The 17137-nt window shown below is 38.1% G+C and overlaps 1 protein-coding gene across 2 annotated transcripts; it reads left to right on the top strand.

Moving 5' to 3' along the window:
* The first annotated feature begins 13556 nt into the window (after positions 1-13556).
* LOC100598184 (mesoderm-specific transcript homolog protein-like) lies at positions 13557-15820 on the top strand. 2 transcript variants are annotated; one of them, XM_012505911.2, is made up of 2 exons: positions 13610-14239; positions 14342-15820. In XM_012505911.2, exons 1-2 carry the CDS (start codon positions 13610-13612, stop codon positions 14588-14590), a joined length of 879 nt encoding a protein of 292 aa, XP_012361365.1. In that variant the 3' UTR covers positions 14591-15820. The 2 variants fall into 2 exon arrangements, with proteins under 2 accessions (XP_012361363.1, XP_012361365.1); XM_012505909.2 differs by having other exon boundaries at positions 13557-15820.
* The last annotated feature ends 1317 nt before the right edge of the window (positions 15821-17137 follow it).

A 17137-nucleotide genomic window follows, 5' to 3' on the forward strand; every position in this document is an offset into this window, starting at 1 on the left:
CCTTTTAAATATAAAGTCCAACTTTAAGTGTTTTCTTTGCTCCCACAGGTGAGCATAAGCTCTTAGAAGCAGCCAGACTACCTCTTGAATGCTTTGCTGCTTAGCACTTTTTTCTGCCAAATACATTCTCAAGTTCAAACTTCCACAGATCCCTAGGGTGTGAAAAAAAATGCAACCAAGTTCTCTGCTAAAGCATAACAAATATGACCTTTGCTCCAGTTTCCAATAAGTTTGTTATTTCCATCTAAGACCTCATCAGCCTGAACACTGTCCACGTTACTATCAGCATTTAGGTCACATCCATTTAACCAGTCTTTAAGAAGTTCCAACTTTTCCTTACCTTCCTGTCTTATTCTAAGTCCTCCAAACCTTTCCAATTTATGCCTGTTACTCAGTTCCAAAGTCACTTCCACATTTTCAGGTATTTTTATAGCAATGCCCAGCTCCTTGATACCAATTTTCTGTATTAGGCCATTCTTTCATTGCTATAAAGAAATACCTGAGACTGGGTAATTTATTTTAAAAAGAGGGAGGTGTAATTGGCTCACAGTTTTTCAGGCTTTGCAGGAAGTATGGTGTTAGCATCTGCTCAGCTTCTGGGGAGGCCTCAGGGAGCTTTTAATCATAGTAGAAGGTAAAGCAGGAGTAAGTGAAAGAAAGGAGGGGAGGTTGAGGTGCCACACATTTTTAAATCATCAGATCTCACAATAACTCACTCACTATCATGAGGACAGTTTCAAGGAGACAATGCTCAAACATTTATGAAAACTTCAACCCCATGATCCAATTACTTGCCACAAGGCCTCACCTCTAATACTGAGTATTACAATTAAATATGTGATATGGGTGGGGATAAAAATACAAACTATACCAACTGTTATTGCTGTATAGAAATTTTACTTACTTTTGTATTTTTTTTTATCCTGAAACTTTGCTAAAATTGTTTATCAGTTCTAATAGTCTTCTGGCAGAGTCCTTATGGTTTTCAAAGTATAGAATTATTGTTAGTGAAGAGAGATAGTTTGAATTTCTCTTATCCTATTTGGATTCCATTTATTTCTTTTTCTTGCCTGATTTCTCTGGCTAGCACTTTCAATACTATGTTTTTTTTCTTTTTTAGATGGAGTTTTGCTTTTGTCGCCCAGGCTGGAGTGCAATGGCATGATCTCAGCTCACCGCAACCTCCACCTCCTGGGTTCAAAGGATTCTCCTGCCTCAGCCTCCCAAGTAGCTGGGACTACAGGCGTATGCCACCACACCCAGCTAATTTTTGTATTTTTAGTAGAGACGGGGTTTCACCATCTTGGCCAGACTCGTCTCGAACTCCTGACCTCGTGATCTGCCCACCTCAGCCTCCCAAAGTGCTGGGAATACTATGTTGAATAGGAGTGGTGGGAGTGGGCATCTTTGTCTTGTTTAAGTTCTAAAGGAGAATGCTTACAGTTTTTGCCAATTAGTGATGTTGGCAGTGGGTTTGCCACAGATGGCTCTTATTATTTTGAGGTATGTTTCGTCAATGTCCAGTTTCTTAAGGGTTTTTATTTTCATGAAGGGATGTTGAATTTTATTGAAAGCTTTTGCCACATCTATTAAGATAAACAGATGGTTTTTGTGTTTAATTCTATTCATGCAGTGAATCACACTTATTAATTTGCATGTGTTGAAACAACCTTGCATCCCAGAAACAAAGCCTACTTCATCATGGTGAATTTACTTTTTTATGTGCTGTTGAATTCAGTTTTCTGATATTTTATTAAGGATTTTTGCACCTGTTCATCAGGGCTACTGGCCTGTAGTTTTCCTTTTTCCTTGTGCCTCTGCTAAAAGTTACTCAGAAGCAAGTTGTTTGATTTCCATGTAATTGTGTGATATTGAGACATCTTCTTGGCATTGATTTTATTTGTATCCTACTGTGGTTTGAGAAGTTAGTTGGTATGATTTTGATTTTTAAAAGATTTATTGAGACTTGCTTTATGGCCAAGCATGTACTCAATCTTGGGGTATGTTTAATGTGCAAGGGAGAAGAATATATATTATGTGATTGATGGGTGGAATATTCTGCAGATATCCATTAGGTCCAATTGGTCAAGTGTCAAGATTAAGTTCCAAATTTCTTTCTTAGTTTTTTATCTCAAAGATCTGTCTAATGTTGTCAATGGGGTGATGCTATTATTGTGTGGCTGTATACATTTTTTCATAGGTCTAGAAGTACTTGTTTTATATATCTTGATGCTCCATTGTTGAGTGTACATATATTTAGGAGAGTTAAGACTTCTTGTTGAATTGAACTCTTTATCATTATGTAATGCCCATCTTTTTTTAAAACTGTTGTTGGTTTAAAATCTGTTTTATCTGATACAAGAATAGCAACAGAAATTTGACCCCTTTCTTACACCTTATACAAAAATTAACTCAAGATGGATTAAAGACTTAAACGTAAGACCTAAAACCATAAAACCCTAGAAGAAAACCTAGGCAATACCATTCAGGAAATAGGCATGGGCAAAGGCTTCATGATTTAAACACCAAAAGCAATGGCAACAAAAGCCAAAATTGGCAAATGGGATCTATTTAAACTATAGAGCTTCTGCACAGCAAAAGAAACTATTGTCAGAGTGAACAGGCTTTACGTCCTGCAAAGCCTGAAAAACTGTGAGCCAATTAAACCTCCCTCTTTTTAAAATAAATTACCCAGTCTCAGGTATTCTCTACAGAATGAGAGAATATTTTTGCAATCTATCCATATGACAAAGAGCTAATATCCAGAATCTACAAAGAACTTAAACAAATTTACAAGAAAAAACAACCCCCTCAAAAAGTGGGCAAATGATATGAACAGGCACTTCTCCAAAGAAGACATTTATGCAGCCAACAGACACATGAAAAAATGCTCATCAACACTGGTCATCAGAGAAATGCAAATCAAAACCATGATGAGATACCATCTCATGCCAGTTAGAATGGCAATCATTAAAAAGTCAGGAAACAACAAATGGTGGAGAGAATGTGGAGAAATAGGAATACTTTTACACTGTTGGTAGGAGTGTAAATTAGTTCAACCATTGTGGAAGACAGTGTGGTGATTCCTCAAGGATCTAGAACCAGAAATACCATCTAACCCAGTAATCCCATTACTAGGTATATACCCAAAGGATTATAAATTATTCTACTATAAAGACACATGCACACGTATGTTTATTGCAGCACTGTTCACAATAGCAGAGATTTGGAACAAACCCAAATCACCATCAATGATAGACTGAATAAAGAAAATGTGGCACATACTCATCATGGAATGCAGCCATGAAAAAGAATGAGTTCATGTCCTTTGCAGGGACATGGATTAAGCTGGAAACCATCATTCGCAGCAAAGTAACACAGGAACAGAAAACCAAACACCATGTGTACTCACTCATAAGTAGGAGCTGCACAATGAGAACACATGGACACAGGGAGGGGAACATCACACACTGGGGCCTGTTGGTGGGTGGGGGGCTAGGTGAGGGATGTCATTAGGAGAAACACCTAATGCAGATGATGAGTTGATAGGTGCGGCAATCCACCATGGCACGTGTATACCTATGTAACAAACCTGCACGTTCTACACATGAATCCCAGAACTTAAAGAATAATAATAATAAAAAAGAATAGCAACGTCTGCTCTGAGACAGCAGATTGACGTGTCTTATGTTTTATCCAGCTTTCCATTGTGTGCCTTTTAAGTGGAACACTTAAGCCATTTACATTCAAAGCTAAGTGGGAGCAATTAGGCCAGTTACATTCAAGGTTAATATGTGAGGTTTGGGTCCTATCGTGAAATTTTTAGCTAGTTGCTTTGTAGTTTCTATCTTATGCTTGCTTGGTAGGCTCTGTGGGCTACATACTTATGTGTGTTTTTCTGGTAGTAGGTATGGTTCTTTTGTTTCTATGCCTAGAACTCCCTTAAAGATTTCTTGCAAAGCTGATTTAGGGGTAATAAATTCTCTTAGCCCTTACTTATCTGGAAAAGATTCTATTTCTCCTTCATTTATAAAGCTTGGTTTGGCAGCATATAACTTTGTTGGAATTTCTTTTTCTTAAGAATGCTAAAAATCATCCCCCAGTCTCTCCTGGTTTGTAAGGTTTATGCTGAGAAATCCACTGTTAGACTGATGGGGTTCTCTTTGTAGATGACCTGTCCTTTTTCCCTAGCTGCCTTTAAGAGTTTTCCTGTTCATGTCCTTTGCCCACTTTTTGATGGGGTTGTTTGTTTTTTTCTTGTAAATTTGTTTGAGTTCACTGTAGATTCTGGATATTAGTCCTTTGTCAGATGAGTAGGTTGCAAAAATTTTCTCCCATTCTGTAGGTTGCCTGTTCACTCTGATGGTAGTTTCTTTTGCTGTGCAGAAGCTCTTTAGTTTAATTAGATCCCATTTGTCAATTTTGGCTTTTGTTGCCATTGCTTTTGGTGTTTCAGACATGAAGTCCTTGCCCACACCTATGTCCTGAATGTTATTGCCTAGGTTTTCTTGTAGGATTTTAATGGTTTTAGGTCTAACATTTAAGTCTTTAATCCATCTTGAATTAATTTTTGTATAAGGTGTAAGGAAGGGATCCAGTTTCAGCTTTCTACATATGGCTAGCCAGTTTTCCCAGCACCATTTATTAAATAGGGAATCCTTTCCCCATTTCTTGTTTTTGTCAGGTTTGTCAAAGATCAGATAGTTGTAGATATGTGGCATCATTTCTGAGGGCTCTGTTCTGTTCCATTGATCTATGTCTGTGTTGTGGTACAAAGGACATGAACAGACACTTCTCAAAAGAAGACATTTATGCAGCCAAAAAACACATGAAGAAATGCTCATCATCACTGGCCATCAGAGAAATGCAAATCAAAACCACAGTGAGATACCATCTCACACCAGTTAGAATGGCCATCATTAAAAAAGCAGGAAACAACAGGTGCTGGAGAGGATGTGGAGAAATAGGAACACTGTTACACTGTTGGTGGGACTGTAAACTAGTTCAACCATTGTGGAAGTCAGTGTGGCGATTCCTCAGGGATCTAGAACTAGAAATACCATTTGACCCAGCCATCCCATTACTGGGTATATACCCAAAGGACTATAAATCATGCTGCTATAAAGACACATGCACACATATGTTTATTGCGGCACTATTCACAATAGCAAAGAGTTGGAACCAACCCAAATGTCCAACAACGATAGACTGGATTAAGAAAATGTGGCACATATACACCATGGAATACTATGCAGCCATAAAAAATGATGAGTTCATGTCCTTTGTAGGGACATGGATGAAACTGGAAAACATCATTCTCAGTAAACTATCGCAAGGACAAAAAACCAAACAGTGCATGTTCTCACTCATAGGTGGGAATTGAACAATAAGAACTCATGGACACAGGAAGGGGAACATCACACTCCGGGGACTGTTGTGGGGTTGGGGGAGGAGGGAGGGACAGCATCTGGAGATATACCTAATGCTAAATGACGAGTTAATGGGTGCAGGAAATCAACATGGCACATGGATACATATGTAACAAACCTGCACATTGTGCACATGTACCCTAAAACCTAAAGTATAATAATAAAAAAAAAGAGTTTTTCCTTAGCACGTGGAGAGTCTAGTGACTATATGTCTTTGTGATGTTCATTTTATAAAGTATCTGGCAGATGTTCTCTGGATTTCTCATATCTGAATGTCTACTTCTCTAGCAAAATCAGGACAATTTTGTTAAATTATTCTCTCATTTATATTTTCCAGATTGTTTATTTTATCTCATTCTCTTTCAGGATTGCCAATAATTCACAGATTTTGTTGCTTTATATAACCTCATATATCTCAAAGGCAGTTCATGTTTTATAATTCATTTTTTTCATTTTTGTCTGACTTAGCTAAAAAGACCAGTCTTCAAGCTCTGAAATTTCTTCTCATGCTTGGTCCAGTCTATTGGTAAAGCTTCCAATTTTATTTTGAAATTTGTTAAGTGAGATTTTTAATTTCAGAAGGTCTGATTGATTTCTTTTTAGCATGGTTATCTCTTTTTTTATTTCCTGGACTCCTTTAGAAGTTTCTTTGTCTTAATTTGTAACCTAGTCTCGGATTTCATTGAGCTACCTTGCAATCCATGCTTTCATTTTTTTTATTCTTTATTTATTTATTTAATTATTTTATTTTTTTATTTTTTTAGACAGAGTCTTGCTCTGTTACCCAGGCTGGAGTTTAGTGGTGAACTTGGCTCACTGCAACCTGCACCTCCTGGGCTCAAGCAATTCTCCTGCCTCGGCCTCATGAGTTGCTGGGACTACACATCACGCCCAGCTAACTTGTGTATCTTTAGTAGAGATGGGGTTTCACTATGTTGTCCAGGCTGATCTTGAACTCCTGACCTCAAGTAATCATCCCACCTCAGCCTCCCAAAGTGCTGGGATTACAGACGTGAGCTACTGTGCTTGGTCCATGCTTTGAATTCTTTATCTGTCATTTCTAAGTTTCTATTTCAGTCAAGGACCATTACTACAGAGCTAGTGCAATCCTGTGGTGGTCACTACATTCAGATTTTTCATGGTGCCAGAATTCTTACACTGGTTACTTCTCATATTGAGATACTGGCACTTCTAAATTTTGTAATTATTTTCCTGTGGGTAAGATTTTTCTTTTTCTTTCTTTCCCTGTATTATTATTATCATTAGTATTATTATTATTCCTTTCTCTCCCCTCCCTCAGGGGTGTGACTATAGAGAATACTGGGTAAGGTCTTTTGGCTTTGCTTCTGTAGCCCTATGCACTTCTTTTAGCAGGTTTTACATTGGGTTGTGGAGTGCAACCTAGAAACCTGCAGAAAGCTGGCTGCAACCACCGTGTCTGGGTATATCCTTGATCCTTGTTTACTAGCAGAAGCTCTTTTGCTTAAGGTAATGGGCTGACTTGTGGAATGTATAGTGGTCTGAGCTCCTTGTTCAGCCCTGTGGCGTAGGAACCATGAAGGGCAGGGCCAGACTGGGTAGGTCCCTCTACAGGTTCCCTGATGGTAGGCACAGGTACCAGCACCAAGAGAAAATCTATTAATAGTAGGAAACCACCAGTGGGCAGCACCCAGAGGTGTGAAGCAGGGAATCTCTATTAATAGTAGGAAACCACCAGTGGGCAGCAACCAGAGGTGTGAAGCAGGGAGTCCTCCTCATTCCCAAGTTCTCTGCAAAGGGAGGGGGTGACCTATACTCTCAATCCAGGGAGTTGGTGCTACAGATGCCTGGAGATTTGCCTGGGCATGGAGCAGAGAGGGCCCCCTGCACCAAGATCTCTGCAAAGGGAGGGGGTGACCTATACTCTCAATCCAGGGAGTTGGTGCTACAGATGCCTGGAGATTTGCCTGGGCATGGAGCAGAGAGGGCCCCCTGCACCAAGATCTCTGCACAGGAGAGGTGGGGTGACTCATACTGCTGAATGAGGCAAGTAGGTGCTCTGAATGCCTCTAGATTTGCCTGTGTGTAGAACAGAGAGGGCCTCCCTGCATCATAGTCTCTGTCCAGGAAGGGTCTGGGAGCTCAGGCTGCTGAACCAGGCAAGTGGGTGCTCTAAATGCCTGGATTTCTGCCTAAGGGTAGAGCTGAGAGAGCCTTCATGCACCACAATATCAGGAGAGCGAGCAGGCTGGAGCACCCAGCAACAGGGTGTGGACCCAGTTTTAGAGTGCTAAGCTGTCCCTGGCTACAAGTCCTACTGCCTAGAAGAAAATGCAGCTGTAGCAGTACTTCTCTGGAGCCCCTAGAGAATTTGCTTGGTATGTATAAGGAAGGGCACTTTGATATTCACAGAAACTATTAAGAAATTGGTCCTAAAGATCTAGAAAACATAATTCATCAAGGCAGCTGCCCTCCAAGGAAGCTAACCATAGATCATAACTTCCTCTGCCTTCTGTATTTCCTCACCTGGCTGACCAGAACACTGTATGCTGAATAACCCATGCCTTCAAACTGTTTGAACACAGAGATTAAGTACTTCTGATAAAGCTAAAGAATTAACATAAGACCAAGGAATAAATCGATAAAAGACATTCTCAGAAGGTATTTATGAAAAACAAGAAACTCCATGTTTGCCCTTTATAACCACAGCTAACCTCTACAAATCTCCAGTGCAAGATGACCTTATCTAACCCCAATTTCTCTAATTCATTCTTATCAGTGTCCTACTTCTTGATCCTGTGACCTATACTGGTCTTGTCTCAAACAGGCAAGAAATATTGGTAATAGAATTATGAACAAATTAAATGAATAAATGCATCTTATCTACAATATTAAATTGTTTATGTATCCATATTTTAAAACTGGAAACTCATTTCTTTTTGATTCTAGTACAATTAATATGTGTTTATTCATTGAAAATAAGTATAGAAGTTTAAGACCGCTCATAATCTTACCCTGTAACTTATCTCTTTAACTCCTAAAACAAATTAATTTGGGCATGTATTTTTGAACTCATAAACACAAAGGCACATATACACACACGCTACAGTTCTTATTTAACTTAATACATATGCTTTGAATATTTTAATGGCTGAATAGTTTACTACTGCCTTCATTCACTATATTTTTAAAGCAATTTAGTGTACATTTAAAGCATAGATTATTTGATCAATCTGACAAGCATTTTTTTCTGCCTGCAATTGCTTTTTTACTGTTGCAGAAATTACGTGTAAACATCTTAGGGCATACATATTTACACATTTCTATTTTGTTCTTAATTTGTATACATATTGTTAAATTGTTCTTTTAAATTGACATATCAATTTACATTTCCATTACTATTATTTTCTTTTTTTTCTTTTTTCTTTTTTTTTTTTTTTGAGATGGAGTCTCGCTCTGTCGCCCAGGCTGGAGTGCAGTGGTGCTATCTCAGCTCACTGCAAGCTCCGCTTCCCGGGTTCATGCCATTCTCCTGCCTCAGCCTTCTGAGTAGCTGGGACTAAAGGTGCCCGCCACTATGCCTGGCTAATTTTTTTGTATTTTTAGTAGAGACGGGGTTTCACCATGTTAGCCAGGATCTCTAGGTCTCGATCTCCTCGTGATCCACCTGCCTCGGCCTCCCAGAGTGCTGAGATTACAGGCGTGAGCCACTGCACCTGGCCTCCATTACTATTATTTTCAAGGTGGTATGTACTGACACCTTTACTATCAGGGGATAGTAATCAATTTTTAAAATATTTTAATATTTTCTTGCTCATTTCAGTAGGACTTTGAATGTCATAGGAAATACAGAAACAAATAATTGATATCCCAGAACTACAAGTCAGGAGAAACATTTATTACACTAGTTTGAAGTATTTTTATAATTTTCATTTGTTATTTAAAATGAAAACTACAGCTGTGTATAGTGGCTTGCACCTGTAATCCCAGCACTGTGGGAGGCCAAGGCATAAGGCTTGTTGAGTTCAGGAGTTGAAGACCAGGCTGGTCAACATAGCAAGACTCCATCTTTACAAAGAAAAAAAGAAAAAAAGAAAGAAAACTAGCCAGGCATGTATGGTGCACTCCTGTAGTCCTAGTTACTCGAAGGCTGAGGTAGGAGAATTCCTTGAGCCCAGCCGGGAGGTTGAGGTTGCCATGAGCTGTGATCACACTATTGTACTCCAGCTTGGGGGACAGAGTGAGACCCTATCTCTAAAAAAAATAGTAAGTTAGAAATATTTTATTCTATAAAAATATATTTTATTTTATAGATTTGCTAAAGAACACTAATCCTCTAAAATAAAAAGAACACAGAAATTTCCAGTAGTCATACCTTTCAAAAATATTTGTCAGGTTTTACAAATAATTTTAATATATAGAAAATCAGAATATCAAAATACTTGACATAAAATAGAAATTTCATTATATATGTGTGTATTACACACATATATAATATTATATTCGTGTGTATTGCACATATAATATTATATTCATTTGCATATATCTCAGCTGTAAACTGAAATCGAGATGAGGAAGTCATATCACATTGTTACTGGCAAGTCTATGCTTAGGGTAGAAGACTGTTAACTGAAGGCAAACACAAACATACTCTAACTTAAGAACACAATACAATAGCTTCGGTGAGTTAAGCTCTTTTTATTCCAAAGCAAATGCTAATGAAAAGTTCCATTAGGAAAGAGTTGCCAAGGGGAGAAAGAAACAAGTCAAATACAAAGTTAGAGAAAAGGGTGATTCTGTATGGTGCCTCAGATCAGACTTCAGTCATTCCTTCTTTCTGTTCACCACTAAGAAGCCCCAGTAAGCTGCTTCCATGGTAAATCTGGACCCTGTGATAGCAGAAACAGGTGTTTCTGAATGGCCTTTCTACTTTTCTATAGACAGCTCACCGCCATTTCTCTCTCTCTCTATATATATATATATATGCATATATACGTAAATAGATACATACACATATGTACATATTTGTACATATGTGTATGTATCTATTTACGTATATATGCACTTATTTTTATATGTATATATCTGTAAGTTCACTGACCCTGAAGATATTGCAGGTTCGGTTCAAGACTGCTGAAATAAAGTGACCCACAAATTTTTATATTTATATTCTAAAAAATATATTTGTATATTTATATAAACATATGCAAACAGATATTTTTACATATGTATATATGCCTATTTATGCATATATGCACTTATTTATATATGTACATATTTGTAAGTTCAGACAGACCTTGGAGATACTGCAGGTTTGGTTCCACACTGCCATAATAAAGTGAATCACAAATTTTTATATTATATTTATATTATAAAAATACACATTTATATTTATACATATATAGACACAGTTATTTGTGCCTATGTATATGTATCTATTTACATCTATATGCACTTATGTATATATGTATGCATTTGTAAATTCACACGGACCTTGGAGATATTGCAGGTTTGGTCCCAGACTGCCATAATAAAATGACTCACAAATTTTTGGGTTTCCCAATGCGTACAAAAGTTAGGCTTACACTATACTATAGTCTATCAAGTGTGCAATAGCATTATGCCTAAAGGTCAATGTACACACCTTAATTTAAAAATATTTTATTGCTAAAAAATTCTAACAATCTTCTGAGCCTTCAGAGTCATAATCTTTTTGCTGGTAGACAGTCTTGCCTCGATGTTGGTGGTTGCTGACTGATCAGCATGGTGGTCGCTGAAAGTTGGGATAGTTGTGGCAATTTTTTAAGATTATGAAATTTACCACACTTATTGACTCTGTTTCACAAAGGATTTCTCTGTAGCCTAAGATGCTGTTTGATAGCATTTTACCCAAAGTAGAACTTCTTTCAAAATCAGAGTAAATCTTCTTAAACCCTGCCACTGCTTTATCAATTGTTGTCATTTCAACAATGTTCACAGCATCTTCACCAGAACTAGAATTCAGCTCAAAAGAACCATGCTCTTTGCTCATCCATAAAAAGCAACTCCTCTGTTAAAGTTTTTTCATGATAGTGTAACAATTCAGTCACATCAGGCCCCACTTGTAATTCTACTTCTCTTGCAATTTTTACCACATTTGCAGTGACTTCCTACACTGAAGTCTTGAACCCCTCAGAGCCATCCATGAAAGGTAAAATCAATTTCTTTCACATTTCCGTTAATGTTTATATTTTGACCTTCTCCCTTGAATCACAAGTGTTCTTTATGGCATCTAGTGTGGTGAATCCTTTCCAAAAGATTTTCAATTTACTTTGCTCAGATCTGTCAGAAGAATCACTATCTATGGCAGCTATAGCCTTGTGAAATGTATTTCTTATATAATAAGACTTGAAAGTCAAAATTACTTCTTGATCCACGGGCTGCAGAGTGTTAAGAGGCATGAAAAAAAAAAACCTTTAATCTCTTTTTACATCTCCATTGGAGCTCTTGAGTAAACAGGTGCATTTTCAATGAGCAGTCATATTTTGAAAGGCACCTTTTTTCTGAGCAGTAGGTCTCAACAGTGGACTTAAATATCTAGTAAAACATGCTATAAACAGATGTGCCATTATCTAGACTTGTTCCATTTGTAGGGCATAGGAAGAGCAGATTTAACAGTATTAAAGGGCCGTAGGATTTTTAAAATGGTAAATGAGCACTGACTTCAACTTAGTCACCAGAATCATTAGCTCCTAAAAAGAGTTAGCCTGTCCTTCAAAGGTTTGAAGGTTTGAAGCCAGGCATCGACTTCTCTCTAGCTATAAAGTCCTAGATGGAATCTTCTTCCAATAAAAAGCTGTTTAGTCTATATTTAAAATCTCTCATTTAGTGTAGCCACTTTCATCCATCATCTTAGCTAGACCATCTAGAAAACTGGCTGAAACTTCCACATCAGCACTTCACTTTGCACTTTTTTTTTGAGACTGAGTCTCACTCATCGCACAGGCTGGAGTGCAGTGGCGTGATCTCGGCTCACTGCAAGCTCCGCCTCCCAGGTTCACGCCATTCTCCTGCCTCAGCCTCCCAAGTAGCTGGGACCACAGGCGCCTGCCACCACGCCCGGCTAATTTTTTGTATTTTTAGTAGAGACGGGGTTTCACTGTGTTAGCCGGGATGGTCTTGATCTCCTATCCTCATCGTGATCTGCCCACCTCGGCCTCCCAAAGTGCTGGGATTACAGGTATGAGCCACTATGCCCGGCCCACTTTGCACTTTTATGTTACGGAGATGGCTCCTTTCCTTCAACCTCATGAACTAACCTCTGCTATATTCAAAATTTTCATCTGCCACTTATTCACCTCTCTTAGCTTTCACAGAATTAAAGAGAGTTAGGGTCTTGCTGTGGATCAGGCTTTGGCTTCGGGGAATTTTGAAGCTGGTCTGATCTTCTATCCAGACCATTAAAACTTTCTTCATATCAGCAATAAGGCTGCTACACTTTCTGAGCACTCACTTGTTCATTGTAATACCACTTTTAATTTCCTTTAAGAGCTCTTTCTTTGCATTCACAACTTGGTTAACTTTCTGGTAGTAGAGTCTTAGTTTTTAGCCTGTGTCAGCTTTCAACATATCTTGCTCACCAAGCTTAATTTTTCTAACTTTTCATTTAAATCGAGAGACTTACAACTCTTCTTTTCATTTGAACACTTGGAGGCCATTGTACGGTTATTAATTGAACAAATTTTAATATTGTTGTGTATAAGGGAACAGGGAAGCCAAGGGGAGAGAGATATATAGCATTGTATGCAATGTTATCTAAAGAAAAATTGTTTTTGATTATAAAAACTTCCTGTTTAATCAAGGCTTTTAACATAGAGCAGATTTTTTTAATAAAATGGAAAGTTTCCAGTATATTGAAATGTGTATTGAAACATCTTACGTTTTTAGATAAAATTTTGTATTTATTTTCATGTTATCATTAAATTTTAAGTGATCATTGCATTTTTATTTAAAAAAATGATACTTTAAAGTTTGAGGGAGAGAAGAGAGAATGAACACTGCTTTCCTGTAATAGTATTTGGACAGCTACCATTTAATAGCTCACAGCCACTTGGCCTTTCTCTCACAGAATGGCAGATTGTTTCTGTGAGATTAGAAACCAAGATGCGCAACTGGTTCTCCCAAACATGGAGTCCTGTAGCCCAGGTCTTACCTGAATCAGGATGAAGGAGTGGTGGGTCCAGGTGGGGCTGCTGGCGGTGCCCCTGCCTGCTGCGTACCTGCACATCCCACCCACTCAGCTCTCCCCTGCCCTTCACTCATGGAAGTCTACAGGCCAGTTTTTCACTTACAAGGGACTGCTTATCTTCTACCAAGACTCTGTGGGTGTGGTTGGAAGTCCAGAGACAGTTGTGCTTTTACACGGTTTTCCAACATCCAGCTACGATTGGTACAAGATTTGGGAAGGTCTGACCTTGAGGTTTCATCGGGTGATTGCCCTTGATTTCTTAGGCTTTGGCTTCAGTGACAAACCGAGACCACATCACTGTCCCATATTTGAGCAGGCCAGCATCGTGGAAGCGCTTTTGTGGCATCTGGGGCTCCAGAATCGCAGGATCAACCTTCTTTCTCATGACTATGGAGATATTGTTGCTCAGGAGCTTCTCTACAGGTACAAGCAGAATCGATCTGGTCGGCTTACCATAAAGAGTCTCTGTCTGTCAAATGGAGGGATCTTTCTTGAGACTCACCGTCCACTCCTTCTCCAAAAGCTACTCAAAGATGGAGGTGTGCTGTCACCCATCATCACACGACTGATGAACTTTTTCGTATTCTCTCGAGGTCTCACCCCAGTCTTTGGGCCGTATACTCGGCCCTCTGAGAGTGAGCTGTGGGACATGTGGGCAGGGATCCGCAACAATGACGGGAACTTGGCCATTGACAGTCTCTCACAGTACATCAATCAGAGGAAGAAGTTCGGAAGGCGCTGGGTGGGAGCTCTTGCCTCTGTAACTATCCCCATTCATTTTATCTATGGGCCATTGGATCCTGTAAATCCCTATCCAGAGTTTTTGGAGCTGTACAGGAAAATGCTGCCGCAGTCCACAGTGTCGATTCTGGATGACCACATTAGCCATTATCCACAGCTAGAGGATCCCATGGGCTTCTTGAATGCATATATGGGCTTCATCAACTCCTTCTGAGCTGGAAAGAGTAGCTTCCCTGTATTACCTCCCCTACTCCCTTATCTGTATTCCACTTAGAAAGAAATGCCCAAAAGAGGTCCTGGCCATCAAACATTATTCTCTGACAAAGTCCACTTTACTCAAATTGGTGAACAGTGTATAGGAAGAAGCTAGCAGGAGCTCTGACTAAGGTTGACATAATAGTCCACCTCCCATTACTTCGACATCTGATCAAATGTATAGACTTGGCTTTGTTTTTGTGCTACTAGGAAATTCTGATGAGCATTATTATTCACTGATGCACAAAGACGTTCTTTTGCATAAAAGACTTATTTAACACTTTGGACTTCTCTGAAATATTTAGAAGTGCTAATTTCTGGCCCACCCCCAGCAGGAATTCTATAGTAAGGAGGAGAAGAAGGGGGCCTCCTTCCCTCTCCTTGAATGACGTTATGGGCACATGCCTTTTAAAAGTTCTTTAAGCAACACAGAGCTGAGTCCTCTTTGTCATACCTTTGGATTTAGTTTCATCTGCTGTTTTTAGTTATAAACATTTTGTTAAAATAGATATTGGTTTAAATGATACAGTATTTTAGGTATGATTTAAGACTATTATTTACCTATACATTATATATATTTTATAAAGATACTAAACCAGCATTCCCTTACTCTGCCAGAGTAGTGAAGCTAATTAAACATGTTTGATTTCTGAATAAATTGAACTAAATCCAAACTATTTCCTAAAATCACAGGACATTAAGGACCAATAGCATCTGTGCCAGAGATGTACTGTTATTAGTGGGGAAGACCAATTCTAACAGCAAATAACAGTCTGAGACTCCTCATACCTCAGTGGTTAGAAGCATGTCTCTCTTGAGCTACTGTAGAGGGGAAGGGATTGTTGTGTAGTCCAAGTCACCATGCTGAATGTACACTGATTCCTTTATGATGACTGCTTAACTCCCCATTGCCTGTCCCAGAGAGGCTTTCCAAAGTAGCTCAGTAATTCCTGTACTTTACAGACAGGAAAGTTCCAGAAACTTTAAGAACAAACTCTGAAAGACCTATGAGCAAATGGTGCTGAATACTTTTTTTTTTTAAGCCACATTTCATTGTCTTAGTCAAAGCAGAATTATTAAGTGATTATTTAAAATTCATTTTTTTAAATTAGCAACTTCAAGTATAACAACTTTGAAACTGGAATAAGTGTTTATTTTCTATTAATAAAAATGAATTGTGACAAAAAAAACCAAAACAACAACAAAAAACTATATAATTCATGTTTCATAAATTTATTTTATTATGTAATACATATTTAATACAATTAAATTATAATTACATATATAAATATATTTAACTTCAGTATTCAAAATAAGAATTACTATATCTTTGCACAATATATTCATCTAGTAACCTCACGCTCACTCTTTTAAACCACTACTTGGTTTAACTTTATACGTTTTTGCTGTCATGCAAACAGTTTTCTATAATCAAAAGGCAAATCTTCAACTTTGCCACACTTATTCTTCTGGTTCAGTCCTTAAAAAAAAAAAAAAACAAGAATACAAGGCATGTTTCTGCCTACTTATCGCTGGACAGGTTATTAAGTGACTATCCAGATTCACTTCCGTTAGAGGCAATGCTGTTATTTTTAAGAAGCTGGAAAAGAGAATTATAAACAATTGCAACTAATGAAAAATAGTAGTTGGCTGAGCATGGTGGCTCATGTCTGTAATTCCAGCACTTTGGAAGATCGACAAGGGAGAATCACTGAAGCCCAGGAGATCAATACCAGCCTGGGCATATAGTGAGACTTTGTCTCTACAAAAAATTTTAAAAATTGGCCCAGTGTAGTGGTGTGTGCCTGTAGTCCCAGCTACTTGGTAAGCTGAGGTGGAAGAACTGCTTGAGCACAGAAGGCAGAGGTTGGAGTAAGCCAGTTAGCCAAGATTGCAACACTGAACTTCACCCTGGGTGACTGAGATCTTGTCAAAAAACAAAAAACAAACAAACAAAAAGTAGTATTGGAAAAAGAGAAGGAGAGCTGTTCTATGTGGCTAGATATCCTCTTTACACATTAGCATCTTTTGCAATTCCTTACCTAGATCATTAAATAAATACATAATTTATTTAATGCATTGATGTTTATTAAAATTTTAATACATATTAAGATGGTTTCACTACAGGTATTACTGATAATAGATACTTCAACACAAGTTCAGAAAATCTGCAATGCATGTCTTCAAACTAGTAAATTTTATTCCTTACCACTCTTGTCAGCATAATTTCTTTATTGCCACCAAGAGTCTTGGATCTAGGTCAGTCAGAATGTAGCAAAGGGATATCAGAGCTATTGTGGTCAGTGAGTAGACATTAAACAGGAATTAAATAAGATATTTGTCATATAGATCTATATCTAATATAGGCATATATTTTCCATTAATTCATATTCATTCAGATACTAACATGAATTGAGCAAGACTCTGCCTCTTGCATATAATGCATGTGTTCTAAAAACAATGGGCAGATTGGAGTTGGAATATACCAGCAAATGCAATCATTCTA

This window comes from Nomascus leucogenys, chromosome 3 (assembly GCF_006542625.1).
Source record: "Nomascus leucogenys isolate Asia chromosome 3, Asia_NLE_v1, whole genome shotgun sequence".
Lineage (NCBI taxonomy): Eukaryota > Metazoa > Chordata > Mammalia > Primates > Hylobatidae > Nomascus > Nomascus leucogenys.

Excerpts from the sequence above, each read along its gene's own strand:
- LOC100598184 (XM_012505909.2), top strand. The coding sequence starts at position 13,610 with ATGAAGGAGTGGTGGGTCCAGGTGGGGCTGCTGGCGGTGCCCCTGCCT.